The 25,276-nt window shown below is 37.3% G+C and overlaps 1 protein-coding gene across 3 annotated transcripts in view; it reads left to right on the top strand.

Annotated features, from left to right (window-relative positions):
• The window catches only part of fbxw7 (F-box and WD repeat domain containing 7), a 205,778-nt gene that overhangs the window by 95,514 nt on the left and 84,988 nt on the right, over positions 1-25,276 (top strand). The window contains exon 1 of one of the 3 annotated variants that reach the window (XM_059554023.1): positions 13,001-13,380. The exons of the other annotated variants lie outside the window; for them this stretch is intronic. Within the exon in view, the coding sequence (XP_059410006.1) occupies positions 13,156-13,380 (225 nt within the window). The 5' untranslated portion in view covers positions 13,001-13,155. Of the gene's footprint in view, positions 1-13,000; positions 13,381-25,276 lie in introns of those variants that run through there. 3 annotated transcript variants of the gene reach the window in all.

Here is a 25,276-nt window from a genome sequence, read left to right as displayed (position 1 = left end):
ATCTTTTGTAAACTGGCTCATCTCACCCCATCCTTCTATATGTGACGACAGTAACTGTTATGCCAAGAAGCACAAACACACTCACTTTCCCCTCGTCCCCAGGTGAGAGCAGGAAAGCACTGGCACTTTCCCACTCTGGGATCATCTGACTGGCACCATCTGTCAGGCTCCGAGCCTGTAGCTACTGCATCACAGGAAGAGCGCTCTGAATGTTTCATATGCACGTCTCATTACATATGCCCTTTCTCGGGACACAACACCACACATTCATATGGCACAGCTCTGTCTGAACCACTCTTGGCTTGTACTGCAGTGTATTTTTGTACCGTGAACCTAAGAGTGAGAGATCAAGTTGGGTCCGATGCTTTGATCTGAGTCAGTACAATATGTATATACTGGTCCTTTATTCTTATTTTAATAATGCACCAAAACCGAATAATAATGTATTTTTCACTACTATAAGTAACCGTTACGGATTGTTATTTTGGTCTTTTGTTCAGCTTAATTGGGGGTGACTGTCCATAGTAATTTACTTGTGAATTGTTACTTTATCTATGCATCAGACTGACTTCTTTGGCCTTGTGCTTCAGTTGGTTTGGCATTTTGTAACATGAACATTGCGGTTTTAAAAGTCCCATGACATAAAATTTTCACTTTCTGAGGTTTTTTTAACATTAATATGAGTTCCCCTAGCCTGTATATGGTCCCCAAGTTTCTAGAAATTTTAATCGGTGTAAATCGAGACTTTGCTATCTTTCTCTGCCTTTGAGAAAATGGAAGCTCAACCCGGGCTGATCTGGAATCTCCTCCTAGTGACGTTATAAGGAGAAATGTTACCTCCCCTTTCTCTGCTTTGCCCACCCAAATATTTACATAAAATTCAGTCCAGTCGCAATGTCAGCACAGGCGTTACAAACAGACTTTTATGATATGGATTTGACAGCACCGCCACAAACAGTGAGTAACAGTGTTCAGGCCATCCTTAAAAATATTATGGTTTGCAGTAACAGTAATTTTTTTTTTTAAAAAGGGTCGGTAGGTCGGTCTATATTTTTTTTTTCAAGTGTCAATGTAAAAAAAAAAAAAAAGGAAAATTTTGGTGATGGTGATTGACGTAGGTATGAATTTAAACAAATTAGCATATCGTGACGTCACTGACTGGGTCTTCAACCCGTGCCTTCGGGCGTATAATTGCAAACCTCATTTTGATGCAGGCTATATAGACCACAAACAAATTAAAATCGTTGTCAAAAACATGTTTATTGCATGAATCTTAGGTGAGAAAAAAAATTTGAGGTACCGTTATACTGTTTTACTTGCATTCACCACTAGGTATCAATGCAACCTACAAATGAGAGAGACAGTTTACTTTGCTTTCTTGGGTTGTCACTTTTGTGAAAAAAAATCCTGTTTGATTTGAGTGACAAGTGTTCATTGAATCGATTGTAAAATCAATTTTGCATGTCTAAATAAGTTTTATGGCAGGTCGAATGTAAAGACCAATATTTCTGATGATTTATTGGCGTGAAGTTACGTGCACAATGACAAACATGAGTGCAACATTTTCGAAAAACAATAAGCAGACTGGACTGCCCATAATGCAGAACATTTTCTGCAGGCTTCATCATGGCTGTGTTTACGATTAGAAATGTCAACAACAACAACAAAAAATCGCATAGGCGATTCTAGGGCTGTCAAAAAAAAAACGAATTTCGAATATTCGTCGAATTTAAAATAGAAATGTGTGCATTAAAGCTGCCTTATGAGCCCCGGTACTTCACAGTCCGTGTTCCATTCCATCTCGCTGCGCGCACAGCCGTGTCTACACAACTTTCAAAAGCAGACGAGTAGCTTAGCTGCCGTCTCATCTTTCATCTCATGTACGCTCACCAAGTACAAGTATACTTGCTCTTTATCAGTGGCGCACGAGATGCGATGACGATGTATGTGGCATTGCATTATAAGGTTATGTTAGCCTATCCAGTTGAAGCCACTACAAAAAAAAAGAGAGAACATCAATGTGGAGAAAATCTTGTTTACATCAAAACTGAAACCAAGCCGTTCACACAGAACGCATATTTCACGCATAGAGGAATACCGTTGGACTTGCGTCTCGCACAAGAGAGCCGCATGTAAAATTTATGTATTTAATTTAATTTTCTAAAAATATCTCCAGACTTTGTTGGGTTTTTGTTCCCCATCCCACTGCATCCCATGTTTTTAAATGAAAAAAAAATAATTCTGTGTGACTGGTTTTCCGCCCTTTTTTTTTTTTAACAATGCATGCATACATGACGCTGTTTTGTTTATAGTTCTTTAAGCAACTTAATTAATAATAATTGGTTCATAAAATTTTTTTTAAATATTATGTTTTTTTTTCACAATCATGTATTCTAATGCTTTGAATCAGGGCCATCGCAAGTGGGGTAAAAGGTGGTGACGATTATAGGGGCCCACAGATGAGGGGGGGCCCCGGCGATCTCAACCGTCTGGCTGAGGCTAGCCTAAAAAGACGATCAGGACAGTTGACAGGCCACTGCTGCGTGTCGTCACGAAAGCTTATAATTTTCATGTGTTTTTAGGCCTGACCACTTTCCAATTTAAACATTCAAAAGAGTTTAAATCATTCAAACACAAAACGCGGAAAACCTCAACTCGTGCGCTGTGTTCGGTGCGCATGCATCTCACAGTCTCAGAGCCGCGTCTGACAGACAGCGACACTAAACCGAGCTCTCCTTTGCGAAGTTCTCCTCGACCTTCCTCCTGCACCTAAACGAACAAAATCAAATCGCAGTTTAAACAAACAGAAAAGGATGTGAAAGAGCCCAATTCAGCACCGCGGTGTTCTGGCCTTTAGGGCTCAAGCAAAGAAAGGTGTCTCAAAACACTTGAACACAGAATTTGCCTCTTTTTGCTCTTGTGCCGACAAATACATACAAAATATGTCAAAATACCCGTCTTGGAAAGTATGTTCGAAAAAACTGTCGGTTATGTCTTAAGTTAAAGTATATATAGTTGAGAAAAAAATCGGATGTGTATTATATTGGATGCTTCATCGTCTCTTAAAGTGACCGCGCCTAATTTAGCTACTAGCTGCTGTAATGTTAATCCAATGAAAATGAAAGACATTTTTTTTTTAAGTTTTAATAGTAGGTGCAGGACACTATAATTAATTTAGGTAAGAGAGTATAGCAAAATAAAGCGAGCTTTGACATATTATAACCAAAAAATCTTCATACATTGGACTATAGTGAAATTGATAGAAAAAAAAAATTATTCTGACACTTTGACCTCACCATGTTTTGCTTACGTGTTTTTTTTTTTTTCCTGAATTGCTAATGCAACCTTTTCACACCACAGACTGAACAAAATTAAGCATTGCTTGGTAATTGTTCAACAAAGTATTCATAGTTGTGCAAATATTGCCATACTGCAGTAATCCATTACATATATTTCCATCAAAGTTATCTGACATTATCAAGATTAATTTGTTCTGACAGTTCAACTCTGAGTTCTTGTCATATTTTATTACCATTTTATAAACTAGAGCAAATAAACTGTGATAATGTAATAAAAGTGTCTAAATACATTTTGGTTTGACTGTTAATTTAATTTTTACAGTGAAGACTATGCAGTGCTATTTTATATTTAATTATTTGTTTTCTGTACCTGGACACCTACAAACATGAAACAACTTAAACATTGTGCAATTAGCACAAATAAATAAATAGAATGAACATAATTTAAACAATTTCAAACAGGGCCCACTGTTACAACCTGCACCGGGGCCCCGCTAACCCCAGCTACGGCCCTGCTTTGAATAAACGTGCAGTAATATTTTGCTCAATGCGCTATCTTGAGGCCTCAGAAGAGAAGCAAAAAGCTTTTCTTCACCCTAACTGAAATTATGCATTTTAAATTCGAATACAATTCGAATTTTGATCATATTTAAGTAAAAAATTCGAATTCAGTTTTTCAGCTATTTTGACAGCCCTAGGCGATTCAAGCCTGAATCTGTATGAGACTCAATACCGGCTGAATTCACATTTCTGTTGTAAAAAGAGAAACATTGTGCAGAAGTATTATTTGCTGTTATGCGTGTGTCTGAAGCTGCAGTTGCTGTGTGATGCGTTCCAAAAAAAAAAAACTGGATGCGCTCAAAAAAAAAGAAAAAAAATAGAAAAAAAACCTGGACGCGCTCCGAGAGAAGGTCGTTAAAATCAATTTCCTATTTTCGTTTTCGAAACTTGTGCTGGTTGGTCCAATCGATTCGTGCAATAGATTTTTGAACATAAAGTGACATTCGACAAATTCGACATTTAATTAAGGAAGATAGCCTTCATTTGTATGTAGGCCTAGGAAATGTATATATTTATAATACTTTAATATTATTTTATTGCTTTTGTATTAGTTGTTTGAAGAGTAAAAAAAAATTGGTCGGTCTTAACGCAAATTTACAATCGTCAAGTCCATCGGAGAAAAAGCAAAAAAAAAAATAAAAACTTTAGTCGGTCCTAAATTGACAGGGTTGGTCAGGTTACGGCAAACAAGAATATTTTTAAGGATGGTCTCATTAATGCCTGATCTGTGATTAGTGATTTCTGATATGTAGCTAATTATTCAACTTCACAGACTTTCTTTCTAAATAGTTTAATACTGTTTATGCATCAGTGAATCAAGCCAGTGACTAAACGATCAACTTCACGTTGTTTCTCTTAGTAGCATGAAACAAATCTATTATTTAAATTGTGATTTAACTACAGAGAGCGATCAAAGAACGCTCCCTTTATTTTTATCGGCGCTGTCACACATCGCGAGTATATCTGCACTCTTGCCTAAACTGCCGTTACAATAAATGACGCTGTTATGCTGCACAACAAAGCTCTTACTGTATTCATGTGTTTGCTGTTAGTTGTGGTGAAAGCATTTTGTGAGAGAAAACGTGTTGCAATAATGACGAGATCACTGCATTCACGCGATAAACAGACTGTCTTCTCAATGCTCATCACTGCAGCCTTTCATGTGATGGGAAAAGATCGAAAAAACTATTATATAATCAACACTTCCACGAATCGTTAATCTCGACAGCTGTAATAGTAACAAAATATATATATTTGAGAGGGGTTCCACATGTAATGCGCATTTCGAATGCAAAGATGTCAGCCAATCACAACAGTTGTCATTTACTCAGAGTCTCACACGCCCCTTCAAACAGAGCATTCAAGCCAGAGGGCTAATATCAGGATATAAAAATGCTTTTTATTTCAAAATTTTAAATGTAAAAATCATACTAACAATATAAATACACCTCAGGAAACATTAAAAAAAGCATTTAAAAAAAGAAAATAATCCATGTCATGGGACCTTTAAGATAGTATCAAGGTAAAAAAAAAAAAAAAAAGGTCTCATGACCTCGGTGGTCCGTTCTGTTGAGTTATATCCCTTTACTCTGGCTGTTTGAAAGGAAGAACACGTCTTGTGAACGCCCCTCATCCTCTCTGGGTATTGAGCACTGTCCTGGACTGAAAGTCAATGTGTGGACAGTAATGCAAATTGCTGTTTGATGCTGTAACCAACCACAAAATTAAAAATGAAGGTCCATTTACCATGTTTGTGTTTAAATACTGAATGCTGACAGGTTTTGAGGTTACAAGATACAAGAGGTTACAAGTCAAAAGTTGATCTTTTCCATGACTTCTAATTAAATACGAGTCTAGTAGAGAATTGACTCTATTAACTTTTTCAAAAGTCTCGTTAAAGGTTTACTAACTTAAAAAAAAAAAAAAAGAAAAGAAAAAGGCGGCAAAGGTGTGTTTAAGAGCGAGTTCGCCCAAAAATGGAAATTGTCCTTTACTCCGCCTCATGTCTTATGACTCACCGAGTGGATTTGATGGATTGGAGAACAGGGCTCATTACTTTAACCTGTTCCTGCACTCACACACATGGAAGCGGACTGTCACACTGTCAGGGAAACTGCGTTTGGCTCGTTGGCATGTCGTGTGGTACAGGCATCATGTGAAGAGCTGTGAATATCACTGGGGCTCTGTGGGTTTAAGACATTGTGTCATGAAAGCTGCTGTGCTGAACTCCAAGCACATGTTAAATATGTTCATATACACAAGATTTGCGTGTTTAAAGTTTCACTTTTTCCGATTTGTTTTATTATAATACTGTTTTCAAATGTACTTTTTAATTGAAATTTTTTTTGATCCAATTAGATTTTATGTATATATTTCTTGCATTTGCGTATCAAAGAAGCAACAGAATGTTTATAGTAACATCTTCAGTAAACAGTTTCTGTAAGGAAAGAGACTGCATCTGTATCTTTGTGATTTAGTTTCTGTAATCTTACTGGCGTCACATGCCATATTGCCATCTGCAGATGGGATGTTTTCTTTCACAGGTGAGATTATTTCATCATGTGATGAATACTTGACCACGAAGATTATTTATTTTGGTTCACTTTATTTGTTCATAATTGGTTTTTAAGCAATAGTTCACATCTTTTAATATATAACAATAAAAGTGGTTCTCAACCTTTTTGACTTCAGGGAATGGCTGGGCAATGTTTTATTCTGATTTACAATCTCTCTCTCTCTTTCTCTCTCTCAATTTAAATAGCTTTACTGGCATGACAAAAATATATTTTGTATTGCCAAAGCATTAAGACAACAAAGTGAATGGTTTATCATCCTTACATTTACATTAGAACATCAGAATATTTATTTATATAACTAATATGTAATTGGTTTTATATATATATATATATATATATATATATATATATATATATATATATAATTGTGTGTGTGTGTGTATGAGATATAATTTTATCACTTTCCAGAAGGTGGTTCTCTTGCTGTGTCTAAACTCCACTGAGTGAAGTGTTTAGTAATGAAGGTCTGTGTGGGCTCAATGGGGAGGTCTTATTCTTCTGGACAAAGGTTGGTATCATTCATATTTATAGTTTTGATCATTTGACTTCTGTGGAGCTGTTTTCATGCTCACACACTGAAGCATGTACTCTAAACCTTTCAAGAATCTGAGTGTCATTCACCAGACAGAACTGAAGGAAACTAACATGAGGTTTACACAGCCACAGCCTCAGCCTCATGCATCTATAATCTACAGCGCTCTGCTGTCTTATACTTTTTTTATATTCAGTGTCAGGGTTGTTTATACAGGACTGAAATCTTTCTTTTACCAAAAGATGGTGATTCTTCCCCATTCCCATAATAAGAAAAAAGCTCAAATTGGTTAATCTTGCTAAATAAATTTCCCAATTAGATTTTACTCCAATATTTTTGAAAAAGTTTGAATTATTTTAATAGTCTAGTTTATATATCACGTCAACACAAAATCATAAAATCTAATTTAAACCACCTTACCAAAATTTCTATACGTTTTATACAACACAGATTGCGTCAAAGCAGCTTTACAGAGTTAAACAGAAAAACACTGTCAGAAGTAAAAACAAAATGCAATTTTGCAGTAAAAAAAAAAAGAGGACAATAGCAAAGTCAATTCATTATTGATTCAGTGATGTCATCGTCCGGCTCAGTTTGGTTCTCTTTCAATAGTGTCTGTGCAATCAGATCGTTAGTATTGCCAATAAAGAAGTGTCCCAACTAAGCAAGCCAAAGGTGACCATGGCAAGAAACCATAAATCCACCAGTAACAGAACTGGAGAGAGAAAACAAACAAGCATTTTTCCCCCCACATAAAAACGGTTCTGCTTCACATGGTGAACAGTAGCATTTGAGGACATTTATGTGCCAGTTTTAACCTCAAGACAGAAGTAAGGACATCAGGAGTACTCTGACATCATGTCTGGGTGAGCAGATGACTCCTTCCTCTGCCTCGCCTGTGTTTCCTGTGAGGTGGAACTTTCTTATGGGAGCCCTTCAAAATGTTGCCTGGCAACCCCCATTATCAGCCCATCCATCTGCTCAAAGACTCACTGGAGTGTAAAAGTAAGATGATGAACGGGTAAAGAGTGGCTAGATGCTGTTGCTATGAGGAAACTACTACATTTTTGGATGAAGTGTTGAGGAAGATTGTCTATTAGAGATGATGCAAGGGCAGGCTCACCTTTTTTACCAAGTATTAACAGTCTTTGTCCCCAAACTAAGAGAATTCAGTGACAAAAAAAAAAGAGGAATAGCATTTTAAAATCATGGTGCCTTAATTGGAACAATAATTAATTTTCAGTCAAAATCTTCATCTTGCAGTTTCATGCAGTTCCACTGTTTGTCACACGAGGCCGCCAAACACTCGAAGTTTTGATTTGATTTGAGTCTACAGCACATCAGGTATTTCACGCAAAGATTACCATAATAACATGCACCAGCTCTATCACAGCTGTCCTGGGAGAAGGTATAAGATATTTGGAGCAGCTACACCAGTAACAATCACAGGCCTCTCTGTTAATATAATATTCCCATCACAACACTTCACAGCACTAGCCTATGCTGCTAAACGAGGCTCAAATCTGTTTTTACCCATTTTATATTTGATAATGTCATATAACGGAAAAAATGACAACATTTTAATTTCCAATATGGACCACTTTTACATAAGGATTTTTTTTTCCTGCAATGTGACTGCAGTGTGTTTTTTGCCACTTTAACTCAACACTATTCAACATTATGCAATAAATGCAGTTCATAAATATCAGTGATGCATTAAGTTGTCAAACTGTCAAACGTGACAGTAACAGAATTTCACATTACATTTTGTCCATGCCAAATCATGGTTTCCCCTAAAATATTGGCAGCACAACATTGATAATAATAAGAAATCTTACTTGAGCATCAAATCGTCATTTTTAATTGATTTATGATGGTTCATGTGACACTGGAGACTAAAAATTCAGCTTCGCCATCACATGGCTAAATTACATTTTAAAATATATTTACAGTTGTTTAAAATAGTAGTATTTCACAATATGCTTTTATTCTATATTTGATCAAATAAATGCAGCCTTGGTGAGCACAAGACACTTCTTTCAAAACACTAAAGAAATTGTACCAATCCCAAACTTTTGAATGCCGGGGAATAAAAAGAAAGAATATAAAATGTGAACAGCCTTTGAGACAAACTAAAAAAGATAAGGTTTAATATCTGAATCCAACCTTTTTAACAGAGAATAAATGAGAACTGCTTAAAGACCAGTGCTGTAAAAACTGTAGAAGGAATGTGGTGCAATGCAAATGCTGCTCGAACTATTATTAGTTCTTTGACAAAACTTACAGTGGTTTTATGAACAAGTATTCAAATGCCCTTGCAAACTGTTTGTGTGGAAATCTCTCGTTTTAGAGCTTCACCGTAGGATTGCCTTTTGTTCTAATTGCGCTATTGTCATAAAACTTTGTCCCTGAAGAACCTAGTGAAGAAAACTTCTTCCCTCAAGCAGCTTAAACATAAATGATTCATGAGCATTTGAAATTTTAATCGCTTATTTGGTTGTTTTACTCTCAAATGAGTCTAGTGCAGGCTTTTGGCCTTGTGTGCTTGTGAGCACTACATAGTTATGCTGTATGTAGTGTCATGCTCACACACACAATAGTCTCCGATACTTTATTATTTTGTTTTGGAGCAGTAGAAGAAGAATGTGCATGGTTTCTTTCGTCTCAGTACTTTTATAGTTATGAGTAGAAGGCCACCAGACAGCTTGCCACAAAATGACTTTTTTTTTTGCCTCCAATTAAACTATGAAAATATGAATAAATCTATTTTATAATGTCACCCAAATCCCATTATAATCAGAATGTATATCCTCTTAATGAAAGTGTTTTTTTGTTTTCTGTCTGCGTGTGTTAACCCAGTATCATGGTGGAGTTTACAGCAGATCTCATTAATTTAACCAATTCTTGCACATGATTGTGAAGGTGGGGTGTCACACTGTTTGCCACATTGGGTGTATTTCAAAATGACCCCTGTGACCTTAAGAAATGCCTCATGTCTTTGCTTCTGGCCACTGAAGTGAAAGTGTGTCAGAGCATGTGTGTCTGTCTATCTCCTTCACTGTAGGTACAATAGAATAGTGAATAATGCTAAGACTAGTGTTAATTTACTCATAGCAGTATTTTCCTCATATTTTTTATGTCTTTCGAGGAGCACTATATATTTGAATTAAGTATTTTTGTCCAAAAAATGAGAGTCCAACACTGTCATAAAGGTAGCAATATATATTACTTTGTATGTTAAACACAGCAAAATTTAAGTGATCATTTGGTCTCATGTCAAATCAGCTGATTGTTCAACTCATGTACTGTATACATCGCCAAAATGAAATAGTGGTTGACCAGTATATCACCCAAGGCCGATATATTAGCTGATATTTGGCATTTTTCAAATATCGGCATTAGTGGTCTACCGAAATATCGCCACGCCCAATACATCAGATAATCAATATTTTGGCGATATGTTTTTCTGCTTGGCCGATGTGTTTGAGGCGGGACTTTTATTTTGATGGTGTTGAGAAATGCAGCATCTGAGCGCACACAGTGCTCACACTCTCTCTATTATTTACTGTCATTGTTAACAGTTCTGTCTAATACGAATAGAAGTCTGTATAATAATCAGATAGAACAGTTCAACAAAGGAATTAATGTATACAAAAAGTATTATAACTATTGCTTTTATAATATTAGTAATAGAAAGGCAAACATTATACTTTCTCGTTTGCCATCAGCATTAAGCAAATACGCATTTGTTTCATTTAAACAAATCTTTGAATGACTAATGAACATTTAATTTCACAAACCTTGCAAACTTGTTCCAATCCAGCTGTGAGATCTTGTGAAGTGTGTATTTTTATCCAGCATGATCGCGTGTTCTCTGTGTGATGTCAGTCCGTGTGAATTGAATGCTTTAAACTTTAAACTTGTGATTTCAAATTATGCTGCGCTTTATGCATTTCCAAGATATCGGCATTGGCTTTCAAAAAACTAATATCGATTGACCACTAAAATCAAATATGGTGACATCAGTAACATGGTTTTAAAGTTTTTGGAGCCTTTTAGGTGACATTCTGTTAGAGTTGGGTTTTATTTTCTCACAAGTAGCCCTTGTTTTCCTTAGAGTGAAGTTGTGGTTTGATCTGTTTTTGATCTCCTAAAGGAAAATTCCCTTTTCTTTGCTTCTAGACCATAGTTTCTTACCCCAACAGCCCTAGAGAGGCTATATTTAAAAAGTGACGGGCATGCAGAATAAAGGATTCCTCCTAACAGAAGGCTGTGCCTGACATTCTGCAGGAGCCAGGGTTAAATCCCTTGCATTTCTGGCATTCCCAGCAATTACCTTGTGCCAGTCATGCTAACAGGCCGAGGCTCAGCGCTGCACATACGGCGCATAGTTGTGTGCCATGAGATTAGGGCAAGGCTTATCTGGGTCTGTATGAAGTGAGAGGACCGAAGCTTTTGGGTTTCCAGGCCAGGGCTAAAAATTAGATCGGCCCTCTTGGGTCAATTTGACTCTAATAAACCCTGTGTGTCTGCATCTTAGGACCACTTTTATTCCACAAATGTACACTGTACTAAAGAATTAGAATAATTTTAAATTTAAATATAAATATTAATGTGTCATTTTATTTTTTTAACAAATTTTTTGCACTGGCACTGAAACTTTTTAAACCCCAAAATCTAAATATTCTTTTCTCCACTCATCCCATGAAGTGGGCTTGGCTGTGTAGCGTTTGTTTCGATATAAAACATATTTCGATGTTTTGTAATAATTTACAGCAGTTTTTCCCTTTACTGGTTTTCAATGGTGGTGTGATCACCAGTGTGACACAAAAAAATAAATAAATAAAAACTGTCTATGGCTGCATCCAAATATGCCTACTAATAGTAAGCAACATATAGTATTGTATTTAGTAGATTCGTAAAACAGTTGGCAAAAAGCGGATAACTAACTTTTTTTAAGACTTGAAAGTGAGGTCGCAGGAAAGGAGTTGGAATGCCAAAAAAGCCATGCAACTGCTGTTGGTCAAATGACTATAACAGCAGGCTGAAAACAGAAAGTCTGGATTACATTCATACTATACGGAACATAGTTTTTTTTTTAAGTCACAAAGTACTTGTAAAAAAATAATAAGGTCCCACTTAGAGAATGATTTCTGATTCAGCCTATATGTAAACCTGTGATTTGTCTTTATCAGTGTTTCTCAACTCTAGACTCGAAGAAGAAGAGTTGAATCAGGTGTTTTATTAAGAGAGACATCTAAAACATTCTGGTAGTAAGCTGTATTACAATAATGGCAGATGTCCCATTTTCAATGTATTGTCATCGTGGGTTAAAATGGTACATACATTGCAATGATTCATGAACCGATGACTGTTAATGGTTCAAACTCTGAAGTTATCAGTCTTATGAATCTTTCACTGAATCACTCAGTGGAATCAACATCTGACTCTCACTGAACTGCAAGGATTATGAACCTTAAATCATTTTATTTCTGGCTGCTTTATATGAATGTGTTATGAGCGGTGGATTTAGGCACCCCTACTGCTTAATGCAGAATCCTGTAGGAACACTGGTTTACGAGCCTTTAAAATGTTAATAGACAGCATGACCGCTGTCAGTCAACTGATGGCCATTTCAAATCAGTGACTCTTAAACAGGACCGGTTTAAGCTTGCATACTTTTCCTCTTTTATTAGGCATACAGATTAAAACTTGGTTAGTAGTTCTGTCTGTTTATAATGTAATATTTTACACTGTTGGCAATCCATGCGCCCGTTGTGTTCTTTAGGTGCGTATTCAAGTTCTCATTTAATCAAACTTGGTGTTTTACTGTAAAGGTAGAGATGTAAATGAGTATCTCTGATGTGAATCTCAGAAGCTACATTGCTCCACGGTGGGCTAGGGGAGTTTATTCCTGTGATCATGTGCTTAGGTGGGGGTAGTCCAGTACAGGACAGCTGCCGCTAGGCCCAACAGACTCACAGATGACATCAGACCCTCTGATATTTTAAAAGGGGCCACAATCCAGGGCAGTGAGCTTGGTGTGGACACTTAGAGCTGTTGTGTCTCTTAAAGCCCAGAAACATTCTATTGAGTTGGTTTCTTGAGAAATTCAGTGATTGTGCCACTGACCAAATCCCACAAATTTGCCTCTACTGGGATATGACCTACTAGCTCTGTGTTAGCAATGCTGCGGCATTGCCCCTTTCCCCGTTTCTCTGCTGCCAGCCCAAGGAGAAAGATGACCAAGTCCTCGGGCAAGGAAAAGGCTCCCCAGGCTCTCCCGGAGAGCCAGGCACTGGAGCTGGCTGACCCCAAGGATGTCACCAAGGAGCCTATACCCCCCCAGAAAGTCCTCAAGATCTTCAGCATCAACATTATAGCTCAAAGTCTGCCCTTCTGTCGCAGACGGGTGAGTCCCAGGAATCTAAACACAACTATGCCCTACAGCATGCATGGTTGAATTTTGTCGTCGAAATGTTTACTTGCATGTGTAAATGAGTAGACAATCTATTCTTGGTCAGAAATGCATATTTATTTTCACTCTTGATGCGAGTTTGCATTGGGCATTTTAATCATTGTGATTTCAAAACAAAACATTTTGCTTTAAACGTTTAGACCTGGAATAATACCAGTTTAAACCCATTCCTAGTATATGTGTAATTCAGTGCTTTCTGGTGCTGGTTAAAATGCATCAGGAACTGCTGGGATTGTGAGTCATCATTCAACCTTCAGCCTCCCTGTCGTTCTTAAACCAACAATAGCAGTAATTGCTTGGGCACAGACAGGAGACCTAATATAGCAGCGCAGGTCTATAGGCATGTCATGCTGTGCTGCATTGCTGTCATTTTAATGTTACTTTCTTAGAGATCACACACATTATTCAATGAAATCATGTAGCGACATTTAAAAATTTTTTTTAATTGAAAGAACATGGGTAATTATATTGACCAAAACGGATATGGGGATAAAAAATAAATATATGTTTGCGTAGTTTGTCATGATTTCTTTAGGGCCATCACAGTGAAGGAATTTCCCTAATTATAATTATGAATGGTAATTCTGAGTGTCTCAATAGAGCGGTATGCCATGCAATATTATCAATATTATTGCTGCAGCACCCCCTATCATGTAGCCTGAGAGAAAAATGGGCGGGCTGAGGGGTGCGGTGTTGAAAATAAGTAAATAAAAATTTTGCAACAAAAAAATTATTGAAAAAGTAGTCTAAGCCTGCGACATAAGCAAGGGTTAACTTGAGTTAAGTTAAATCAAATTTACTATGAAAATGATTACAACTTTTTAAACTGACTTAAAAAAAAATATTTGTTGCCATGACTTTTTGATTATATTATTACCTGTAACATCTGTGGTGTACCCACATCAAAATTAACAAACATTTCTACAACCAGTGCAAAGGAACAGCAGAGAAAGAGCGACAGGTTGTAAAACAAATACAAATATTTTCCCCTTATGAATGCTAAGTTTGTGGCTCATTATGCTCTACAATAAAATAGTAGCTGTGTGTGTATATATATATATATATATATATATATATATATATATATATAATGTGTATGTGTTACAATATAACAAGGTCATATTCAGAAACCAATGAAACTGAAACCAAATATAGTGTTGAAACAGGAAGTGAAGTAAACGAGAATGACAAAATAACGATCCACATAATAGAACATAAACCTGACAGTAAGATTGTTAGGCTATTGTTTGCCTATATGTATCTGATCCTCAAATCTGACTGGACAAGAGACTTTCTATTGATATTTCCACCTGCGCGCATTCTACTAGACGGGCTGTCAGTCAGTGCAGTTGGATTGTTGCGTCACAAGATGGTGGCAAGGGACTGTCTTTGAGTGAGTCTTTAAACTCTTCATTCAACTACACGTTCAAAAACGCTGATTTATTCAAAGAGAGACAATGAAAAACGCTGTTAAAATCATTTTAACTTCAAGTGCCACGTTAAAAGGCTCAGCTGACAACTGCATTGATGCTAAGACAGATTTGGCTTTCCTTGGACATGACGACCTATTTTCACACACATATATGTGACTCACTAGTAATCGCACATGCTCAGTCGATCTTTCTTTCATTCACTGTCTGTTTAGGCTGGTTAAGTGCAAATCTACTGAGCCTCTGCACAAATCCGCATGGTACACATTATCATTACTAACTTACTTAATATTCAGTACACATGCACAAAGCGTAAAACAAGAAGGGCATAACCCTATGAAAAAACAAAATACAAAAATTTGCATTCCTCTGCGGTTTGGTCATCAATAGCATGGTATTGCGATATTGCGGTTATCGCGACAGCCCTACAGTAGTCACCAGCAAGATCCTATCCGGTGACCTTAAAAAGACTTGCTTGGGAGTTCCTATTTTTAACCCTGCCCAAATCCTGAGAAAATGTATTGGTTGGCTAGGAAAGCAGCTGCTCTCTGGTGTTCGCAACGTCCCACCGATCCCATAATACAGCGACGCGTGTGCTGCATAGTCAAAGCGGGAGAGGCCGGAAGGACACTGCACGACAACACTGTTCATGGACAACTCGCTGCAATGTTGTGCCGGCCAACTGGCTTAAAGTTTGACTCATGACCTTCCAGTACCAGCCATTAGAAAAAAAAGAGCTGTTTCTCTTATTGGAAAATAATTAGGGTACAACAAACAAACAATGTTTGTTTCTTCAAGTGGGTCGGCTTTAATTGATATTCCTCATTACTAAATCATACTTTGATAAATTTCTTTTTATAGACATTGCCATTTATGGCAGCCTCTATTGTAGTCTTAGGTGTCTTATGTCTCTGGCTTTTACATTTAGCTTCCAAATATTGCCGTTGTTTCAAACTTTCTAAACCTTAAGCAACCTTTATCTGGAATTTGAGTAATGAAGAGTTATAGGAATGAAGGTGATTAGTTGTGTGATAAATATGTAGAGGAAGTGTGTGAAAATAAACTATCCTTCCAAAGTTTGGGGTCTGTAAATTAATTATTTTTAATACTTTAAATTAATACTTTCATTTATTAAGATTAGAACCAAAATGATATTAAAAAAGACAAAACTTGAAGATTTTTATTTTAATAAAATTTTGTTCTTTTGAGCCTTCTGTTCATCATTTTCACACAAAAAATTAAGCAGAAGTATGGTTTTCAGCTCAATGTTTCTTGAAGACTGAATCACCATAATAATAATTTTGAATCCTCTTGTAATGCTCAAGATCTGACTAATTCAGCTTTGCTAGCACAAGAAAAAAAGCACAATTTAAACACATATATTAAAACATTTTAAATTTGTACAAATATTTCACAAAATTATGCTTTGACTGTATTTCTGATTAAAATGCAGCCTTGGTAAAAAAAAAAAAAAAAAAAAAAGCAGAATAAAATGGTCTGTATCACTAATATGCACATGTTTTTTTCCGGAAGATTAACTTCCAGAAAGAGTCCTCTTGAGGCTTGTCTTTGTTTTTGAGAAGCGGCGTTCAGAATTAACGTTGTCCCTTCCTTCTTTGTAAAATCAGGCCTCCGTAGAGACTGTGGAGTCTCTCAAACCGGAGGAGGAATAGACAAGGAAAAAATAGATCTGTAAACCTCGACATTACAAAACAGGCGTTCCCCATGCTTCCAAATGAGCAGCTGGTTTAGACACCACCTTGCAGAAGTGACTTCCACCAGCTGGCCCCAGTGAATGGAATAGTTTGAATTTCTTATGGTCCCCATAGACCAATATAAGATCCATGAAACTTTGCTCAGCAAGTTTTTTAGAGTCCACTGAGGATAAAGAACAAGCTTCTTTTATCAATGTAGAAAGGAAATAAGCAAAGACGCTCAGCAGGGTTGAAGTTTAGGATGAAAATACTCTTTTCACACCCAAATATTCTCTTTTATATGGAGTCAGTTTCATGCCAAAAAATTTTCTTTCTTCCTCCAGTTCGACTTTTTTAGCCCTTGCCCCATCTCAGTCACTCGTATAAATAGCTGGCAATGGAATTTCCAATGAAGACATGCTGAGGGGACAATACCTTCTATTTTTCCCAGGCCTGGTATAGAAGTCAGCTGTTTCGGAAAAGACCCCCAGGAAATGAGCTTGAGTTTTCACGCCAGAGCACTTGGGTGCGTATTGCTTTTCTATTCCGGTTCTGCTTTGCCATTTAGGTAAAATGATCCAGTCCTGCCCATCAGTGCTATGCCACTGCCATGAGCACCATCAAGATCCATTTGCTACTTGAGCTCTTAAACCTTTGGCCTGTAAGTCTCACTATGCCAGTTTCCTTAAAGAGATAGTTTACCCAAAAATGATCATTTACTGAACCTCACATGATTCCAAACTAGGGATGGGCGATACCACTGATTTTGTTTTCGATATGATACAGATACTTTTTAAAGCCAGTGTTGCCAATACCGATACGATACTTCTAAATGTAACTTTTAAATTATGAAATTTTAATGATACTCACTTGACTTTATATTTGAAATGCAATTTAACATTCAGTATGCCTTAATTCTAATTTATTAGTTTATATTTTTGTTTACACGTTTAAAGTGTGTTAACTGTAGTGGTAACCATTGAAATCTACAAATACTATAGTTGAACTACAGTCACTTTAGTGAAGCCATGGTTTATTTTCATTAGGGACTGCCAGTGACAGGCTGTTCCAAGTCAACGCATAAATACAACCTTTTTATTCTGACAGTGTATGATTTATATTAGCCTACATTACAGAATAGAACATGATCAATATTAACTTTTAATGTAGGCTATAATTTAAATGAATGTAATTTCACAAACTATGTAGCCTACCATTTTAGTTTGTTTATTTGCAAATATCTCAAACATGTTTTCTGTCCTCTGATAAGCATTGTTCTGGGCTTCCGTTTCCAAAAGCATCAATGCTTTCTTATAAAACACAGCCCTGTTTGAATGCACTGTCCGAAATGAGTGAATGCTCTCTGTTAGGGTTGGGCTGATAGACGATGCCATAGTCCATTGCCGACTGGCTGATCGTGATTCCCCCCCGCAATCCGCCTCATCCCAATACCTTGTTTGGAAAGAAAATGAGTACCGAGGCCTATCACTCAAATTGTCTTTATGGAGTGGCTACATGCGCAACTCAGTGATTTGGAAAAATAATTCAGTTGTTATTTGTATGGTTTATGTGGTCATATGGGGTATGCCCAAAAATACAGGACAAACTAATACAGGACGATTCTGTATTATTGGCAACCCTATTTAAAACGTGAAAGAGAGTTGTCTCTGGGTGCCCCCTAGTGTTCGGGGACCTGGGCTACAGCCCATATTGCCCATTTGGATAACGTGGCCCTGCTTTCTATACGTGCATCAGTATCACTATATGAATACTTCAGGATCGATATGCCCAGTCCCCCCCTCCCCAAGAAGAATGCTAAAGAAGAATTTAAGACACTTCAAACAACATTCATATTTCCTTGTAACTCGAGTGTCATAGGACTTCCAAGGCTTCTGATTCTGAAGCCATGTGAATTCTCTGCAGCAAATATTGCATATATATTGCAAAATAAAGTAGATTTCAATGAGAGATACTCTTCCAGACGATCCATGGTTCTCTGGCATATTACTCCAGCATTAAGCAGTTGTTTTAATTCCAACTTTTACAAAAGAAAAAGGATCTTACATTTGATTGGCAGGGTACTATACTTGGTCTCTCTAAAGTTTCTATAAGAAGTCTTCTTAAAGATGTTCTGAAGTGTGCAAGAACTGAAAGGCCTTCTGTATGTTTCTGTAAGTGAGCCATGTGCTCAGTCTCTTAAGTGTGGTAGATGTTACATGCTGTACAGTACAGGCTTTTTTAAGCTCTGGCTTTGAGGGTTGTCTGTGCCCTATGATTTGTTTTGAAGTGTTTGTGTTTCTATGCACTGCAGTTAGTTCACCACGGAGGCTTGATTTTAAATTGAGACAAGATGGTGGATGTATTCGTGTATTGGCATGGGAAGCTCACACAGGTCTTATCATAAATCCTTTTCCATCGAAAGGCAAATAGAGGTCTTTTTCATGTCTCATTATCATATCATGTCTTCCTTTTTCAAGATTCTATAAAATGGACTGCAACATTTTGATGCCATAATTCTCCCCAGGTTACTTGGTAAGCTTTACACAGCCATCTTTACGGTCGCCTCCTCTTGCAGACCATCTGTAGTGCTGCCTTTAAATTAGAATATATTAATTATTTTGTGTTGCCAGCCTTTTCTAAGCTGTTACTCATTCAAACAACAATTAAGCAAACTAGATAGTTGGCTACACTACAAGCTATTAACAAAGGTCTATAGCTAGGGTGGCCATATGTACCATTTATATGGGACAGGTCCTGGCCAGGATTTATATATTGCCTAAAACATCCAAATTAGTTTGACCAATAGCATGCAGGTATTGTACATAATTGACCAATTGTGGCACGTGAGAAGGTGAGATCTACAGAGAACGATCAAAGCATTGCAAATACATGCATATGTTTGTTCATTCGTTTGACTTGAAGCGTCGCTGCGCACTGATCATTATACGACACCAAAGTACTGAGAGAGAGATTAGAATGCATAAGGAGCGGTCTCCTCTGCTCTATATAGCTCTCGTGAATGGCATACAATGATCGATCTGCGAATATGATCGAAGTGCAAACAGACAAAACCTGGATATTTAAGACAGTATAGATATCCTGACAAGGACATGTCCCGGAAAAATGGCCCGTATGGTCCACCCTATCTATAGAAAAGGGTGATTTGCTGATAGTGCTGTTTCTCGCACATGCAGAGAGAGAGAGTGAGAGTCTTACCACACTGAAGTTCTGAGAGTCTTAGCACACTGAGTTCATTTAGAATTATTTAGCTTTTTAGAACTAGCAGAATATAAGCCGGTTTCTCCTGTAGTGGGTGGAGCTAATGCACAAATGGCAATTTCATTGGCTGGCGCTGATCTATTACTGTCCCTCTTTTGATTTCAGCAAATCAGTTCGACCGAACGCAGAAAACGTGATTAATATTCATGAACCCAGCAACTTATCAATCCATAGTGCATAGTGTATTGTTAGTATGGTAGTAGAATTAGTTGTAGTATTATCTTTTAATAATAATTGATATGATCTATTACTTTTTTTTTTTTACAGAAACCCTGATTGACCAACAATATCTTAAGCATCACCAGTCTTAAGTTCAGTTTAAATGACAAATATGCATTCATACATGGTTACCAAGTTTTAGTTCTAATCATTAAAGTTATATCATTAAATAGTGCTTAATACCATAATATAATGCTTGACTGACTGATTAAGAAGCTAAGATTTAAGAAGCTGTGCCATTTTACAAAGATAAGCTGATTGGAATCATGTATATATATATATATATATATATATATATATATATATATATATATATATATATATATATATATATATATATATATATATATATATAGAATCGTGTGTGTCTGTGTGTGTGTGTGTGTGTGTGTGTGTGTAAAATAGTATATCAGTCTGGGGAGTAAACTGAAAAAAATGGCGATTATATTGCCAAGGTGTGTGTAGAGGGTTGCACTCTATCTCTCTGTCTCTCTATCATATAGTGAGGATTAGAATTTTTTTAATTCTAATTAATCAATTTTCTCTAAGTATATCTTATGAAACATAATTGTCATTTGGTTAGCTTCATGTTCCATATCCCTATGATTTTTATTATTTTCTTCTGCAGAACATAAAGGCATAATGGAGAGAAATGAGAATGGTTTGGTAATAGTTTTAGGGGTTTGGGGGATCACTGGGTTGTAATGTATAATGAAACAAAATATTTACCTTATAGATGTAGAATGCTGCAATTGTATTAACTGTTAAGAAAGGGATCAGATTCTTCAACTCTATTTTAGAACAGAGAGTTTTCAGAAACACACATTTATTAAATAATTATTTTTTATAATAAAATAATTTATTTTTTAAAGTAAACATTCTACTATTGCACTGTGGGTATAGAAGTTCAACCCAAGGCTCATTCTCGATCTTGCGGACAATTCTGAAAAGGGCAAAAAATAGTTTTCACATTTATTGAAACTCTTGCCCTTCTGTCTTGGCATTATCCCAAATGAAAATGGTTTTACTTGGGTAACCTTTTCTCACCTTCTTGTGTATGAGCACTGTTTGAGTATCCAGTCAGCTGATGTGTACTCCCGCCCTTCTGCATCGGCTCCTATAGGAGAAAGATGATGGGATTGCATTGCCCTTGAGCTCCAAATAACGTTCTGTGAAGGCATCTGCCCAACACTATTCTGAGCATGCCCATTCCAGCGCTGGACAGACAAACAGAAAGTGTTGGGCAAACAGTATTGTGGCATTCTCCATATGGCAAGGCTGGACCCCCACTAACAGACATGATGGGATGTCAGCTAATCTGTCACATGTTGTCAAGATCATTTTGAATGTGTAGCTTGTACAATAGAAAAGAAGTCTTGACTGCACACTGAAGCTGATCTACTTGTCAAGCTAAAGGTAACTGTCGTACAACCAGTGTAATCGGTGTAATCGGTGCAAGCCCAGCTAGCACATGATGGCAGTACACCCACCCCTGCAACAAAGCAACCAAGAAATGCTCACATTGTTTCTCAGGTTGCCTGCCTTTTGACGCTGAAATCGGGCCACCCTCAGCATTCCAACCGTTTGAAAAAACCTGCTGAACTCAGACAAACTTTTACCATGTGTTTGAAGACCTCCCACCTGCTGCAAGGTTGCCAAGAAGTGCTGACATTTCTAGCAGAGCTGGCGGTGTGGGAGAGAGGCTTTCTCCTGGCCCGGGAATGTGTCACAAGCTCCTAGCATCTGCTGAGAACCAGGGGCCGTAACTAAAGATGGGACTGCTCGGTTTAAAACACTCATGCGTTTTAATATCCGGGACCACTGCAATAATGAATGTTTGTGCTAAATATGCTTTGTCAGCACATTGTTGCTGTTAACAGCTTGTAATCTGAGTCTGGTAATCAGGATAACTTGAGAGGTGGTAGTTGGTTCGCTTATGCCAGGTCAAGCAGCAGCGGTCCTCCATGGATACCCCCCTACCTGACCTGACAGAACCTCAACTGCCCTGAAAAAAATAGTTTTGACTCGATGTTGTGATGGTTGTCAGGCCATTAATCAAGCACTCTTCTTGATAAAAGGAAAATTTACACCAATATTAAAATTGGTAACATTTACTCACTCTCATTTCATTCCAAACCTATCTGACTTTAGTTCTTCTGCAGAACACAAAATATTTTAGTTACACTCCTTTACGTTATGTGTAATTACCCAAAGAAGTACTTAATGGTGTTATATGGTAACTACATGGGTTAAGGTTAGGTTTTAGGGGTAAGCTTAGGTTAGTACCTAGTTATTACCCATTTATTGCAATTGATATAAGTGCATAGCATATTCACAGTGAAGATGACTGTAAAATAAAGTGCTACTGATATTTTGAAAAATAACCAAACCGTTACTTGGCTTACACTGTGTTAACAAAACTAAGAGAGATTTCAACCCAGGGTATGACAAGCTTCCCATTTCCACAGGGTTGGAGCTCCAAGGCCAGATTTTAGGAATCCTGGCCTCTAACAAAGAACTGTAACAGCAAATTCTTTTGGGGCAGTCATGCAGTCCTCATAGTTTAGCACAATGAAAGTCTTCATATGGTAGGATCAATCTTGCCCATTTATGTCTGCCAAATACAGTTATCTTGACCTGGCCCTGAGTAAATGGGACTCGTATTTTTGCAGTACAAATTGTAATAGAATGGGAGTGGAGCCCAGATCTTGGCTAAACACCATGTCTGGTCCTCATCCCTAGTTCTTTGGGAACATTTCTCACCTTTCACTCCCTCAACCTCTCTCCATCAGCCTATCCTCCCTACCCATTGCTACTTGGCCTGTCTGCGGTCCAGCAACAGTCAGATGGCCACGGTGTAACTGGCGCAGCTGTCTACATGGTTCATTTAATTTGGCCATAAAGCCATGTGCCACTGCTTGTGTGGTCTAGTGTAGATTGCCCTCTAGATTGATTGTGAGAGAGAGGGCATTTTCTAGCCAGCTCTTTGAATTGAATGAAAAAGCAAAGACAGATTTATGTCAGCTAAATGTAAATGTAATAGCAGACAACAGAGCGGAGGTTCTGGGAGGCATCACATACCCACTACATGCCTCACTGACGACTGAACCCATGTAGCCAGCTGCATATCCTTTCAAACTGACCTCTGACCGGTTCCTCTATTTCAGTCCCATGATTTTATCTCCATGTCTTGCTCAAAACAGTGTTGTTTTCAGTATGACATCACCACTGGGTTGCTTTATGGCATCGTTGCTTTGAGGTTCCTCAAAGTTGTTGTCACAGTCATTGAAAAATTCAGTTGTCGTCCAGTTGAAGTTGATTCAGTTGAATTGGTGTATGCACGGTCACACACAATCCTCCATAAACTCAGACAGAGGTGCTCCAACATGCTTGGCCCTTCTGAGTGTTTTTATGGATGTAAATTCTCTTCAATGCGTGGAGTGGCCCTTTTCTAGCCTTATAGCTTGGGTTAGGAGAATGCATCATTTTGCTGTCATATTTTTTTTTCACAAAATCCAAGAGGCATGTTGTTGAGATTTCTTTGCTTCAAAAGAGTAAGGTCTCTTATGAACGCAATAACTGAAGTCATGTCACAGAGCTATTTTCATAAATTTGTGATACTTTGTGTTTTGTTAAATATCATAGTTTCAGGACTGACCTAAAGAATTATCTGTCATGGATGCATTGAATACAGCAAGTGAAGTTGCAGCAGCCATGTTGGGTTTGTTGCTCAGCTCAGGAAACTTGACTCGGATTCCCAGATCAAGACCGTGTATCATGTTGATGACGGAGTGCAGGCATTCTCCAAACCTATTTATAAAACTTTTATATAAGCTTGCATATCAAATAAAACGTGCTCTCCCACCCCTACCTGATGGTGGAAGGTTTATAGCTTATGATACATAGTAATTCAGAATATTCCAAGTGTGCAGTGTTATGATGTATAAAGATTCTTGAAGCTATTCAATGGATTTTTACATGTCCTACTTAATTCTGATCACAGTTAATTTCAGTAATGAGATCTCATGGAGTTGAGATGCTAAATAATATACGGTTTGTCCTTTCACATATGCATGAATGTAACCCATTGACGTGCCTGGTTATTAATAGGATCCTAGCATTGCCATCAACTTAACTGGAGCATTGCAAAGTAATCACTCCGTTTCAAGCCGATCGCACAACAGATTATTTATGTCAAAGTGGTGCATCACCGAAGCAGCAAACAGCATTCTTACACAATTCTTCCTAGCCCTGTGCCTCCTTAACTGTTTACCAAACAAGTTTGTGCATTATTGGTAATTGAAATGCATTTATATGGATAGAAGTTTGCCAAAGGGAGGAAAGTTGTGCTTATCAAGTTTGATTCTCTTGTAATAAAATGCTACAGCACTTGCATCCTCTGTTTTGTCACAGTTCATAGTTTCTGGAGACTTTCACATACAGTATCAGCATTTTCTGCTGTTTGAACACTGGGCTAGGATTAGATTTACCATCATTTGTGGCTTTTCCTGCAGTAGATGTGTACACTCATGTACTTTAGAAAAATCTTTGGAAGAGATTATAAATACTTATTTCGTAGTTTATCTATTTATATATATATATGCATTTATGATATAAAGTGTTCAATTTTGCAGCACTATTTAGTAAATTGAGTAAACTTTGTTTTTGTCAAGTTTATCAAGTCAAGTTTGATGGCCTCACTGAATATGAACATTTAAGTTGTGCTATATAACCATATTGAGTTAAATATTCATGACTTGCTCATCCAGCACATTTGGAGAACACTTAGTGCTGACTTGACATTAGGAGACCAGACCTGCCTAGTCCGCAGATTACACACATGTCAAGTGATCCATGCTTTTTATATGATAATAAGACTGTAGAGAGATTTTACACATAGCCTACTTTGTGATTCGCTCAATAGGTGAGGTTTTATCTTTGAAATGTTTCTCTATATCCATTCAACTTGTTTTTTTGGGGGGTTTCTGTTCGTTAAGGACATTAAGACACCCAGTGACAGATCAGCATGTTATGGTTATTATATCAGTATGATAAGTGACATTAATTCTCAATTCATGCATTGCCATGTAATCAAATCGTATCAAATTGTTAAACCTGGTAATGAACAGTTACCTCAGCATGATGAGACTAATAGCATTAGATCTTTAGATCATCCTGATTGTTAATTTATGAAAGTCCTGACTTAAG

The sequence above is a fragment of the Carassius carassius genome, chromosome 7 (genome assembly GCF_963082965.1).
Source record: "Carassius carassius chromosome 7, fCarCar2.1, whole genome shotgun sequence".
Classification (NCBI taxonomy): Eukaryota; Metazoa; Chordata; class Actinopteri; order Cypriniformes; family Cyprinidae; genus Carassius; species Carassius carassius.
This window is presented reverse-complemented; position numbering and strand designations above follow the sequence as displayed.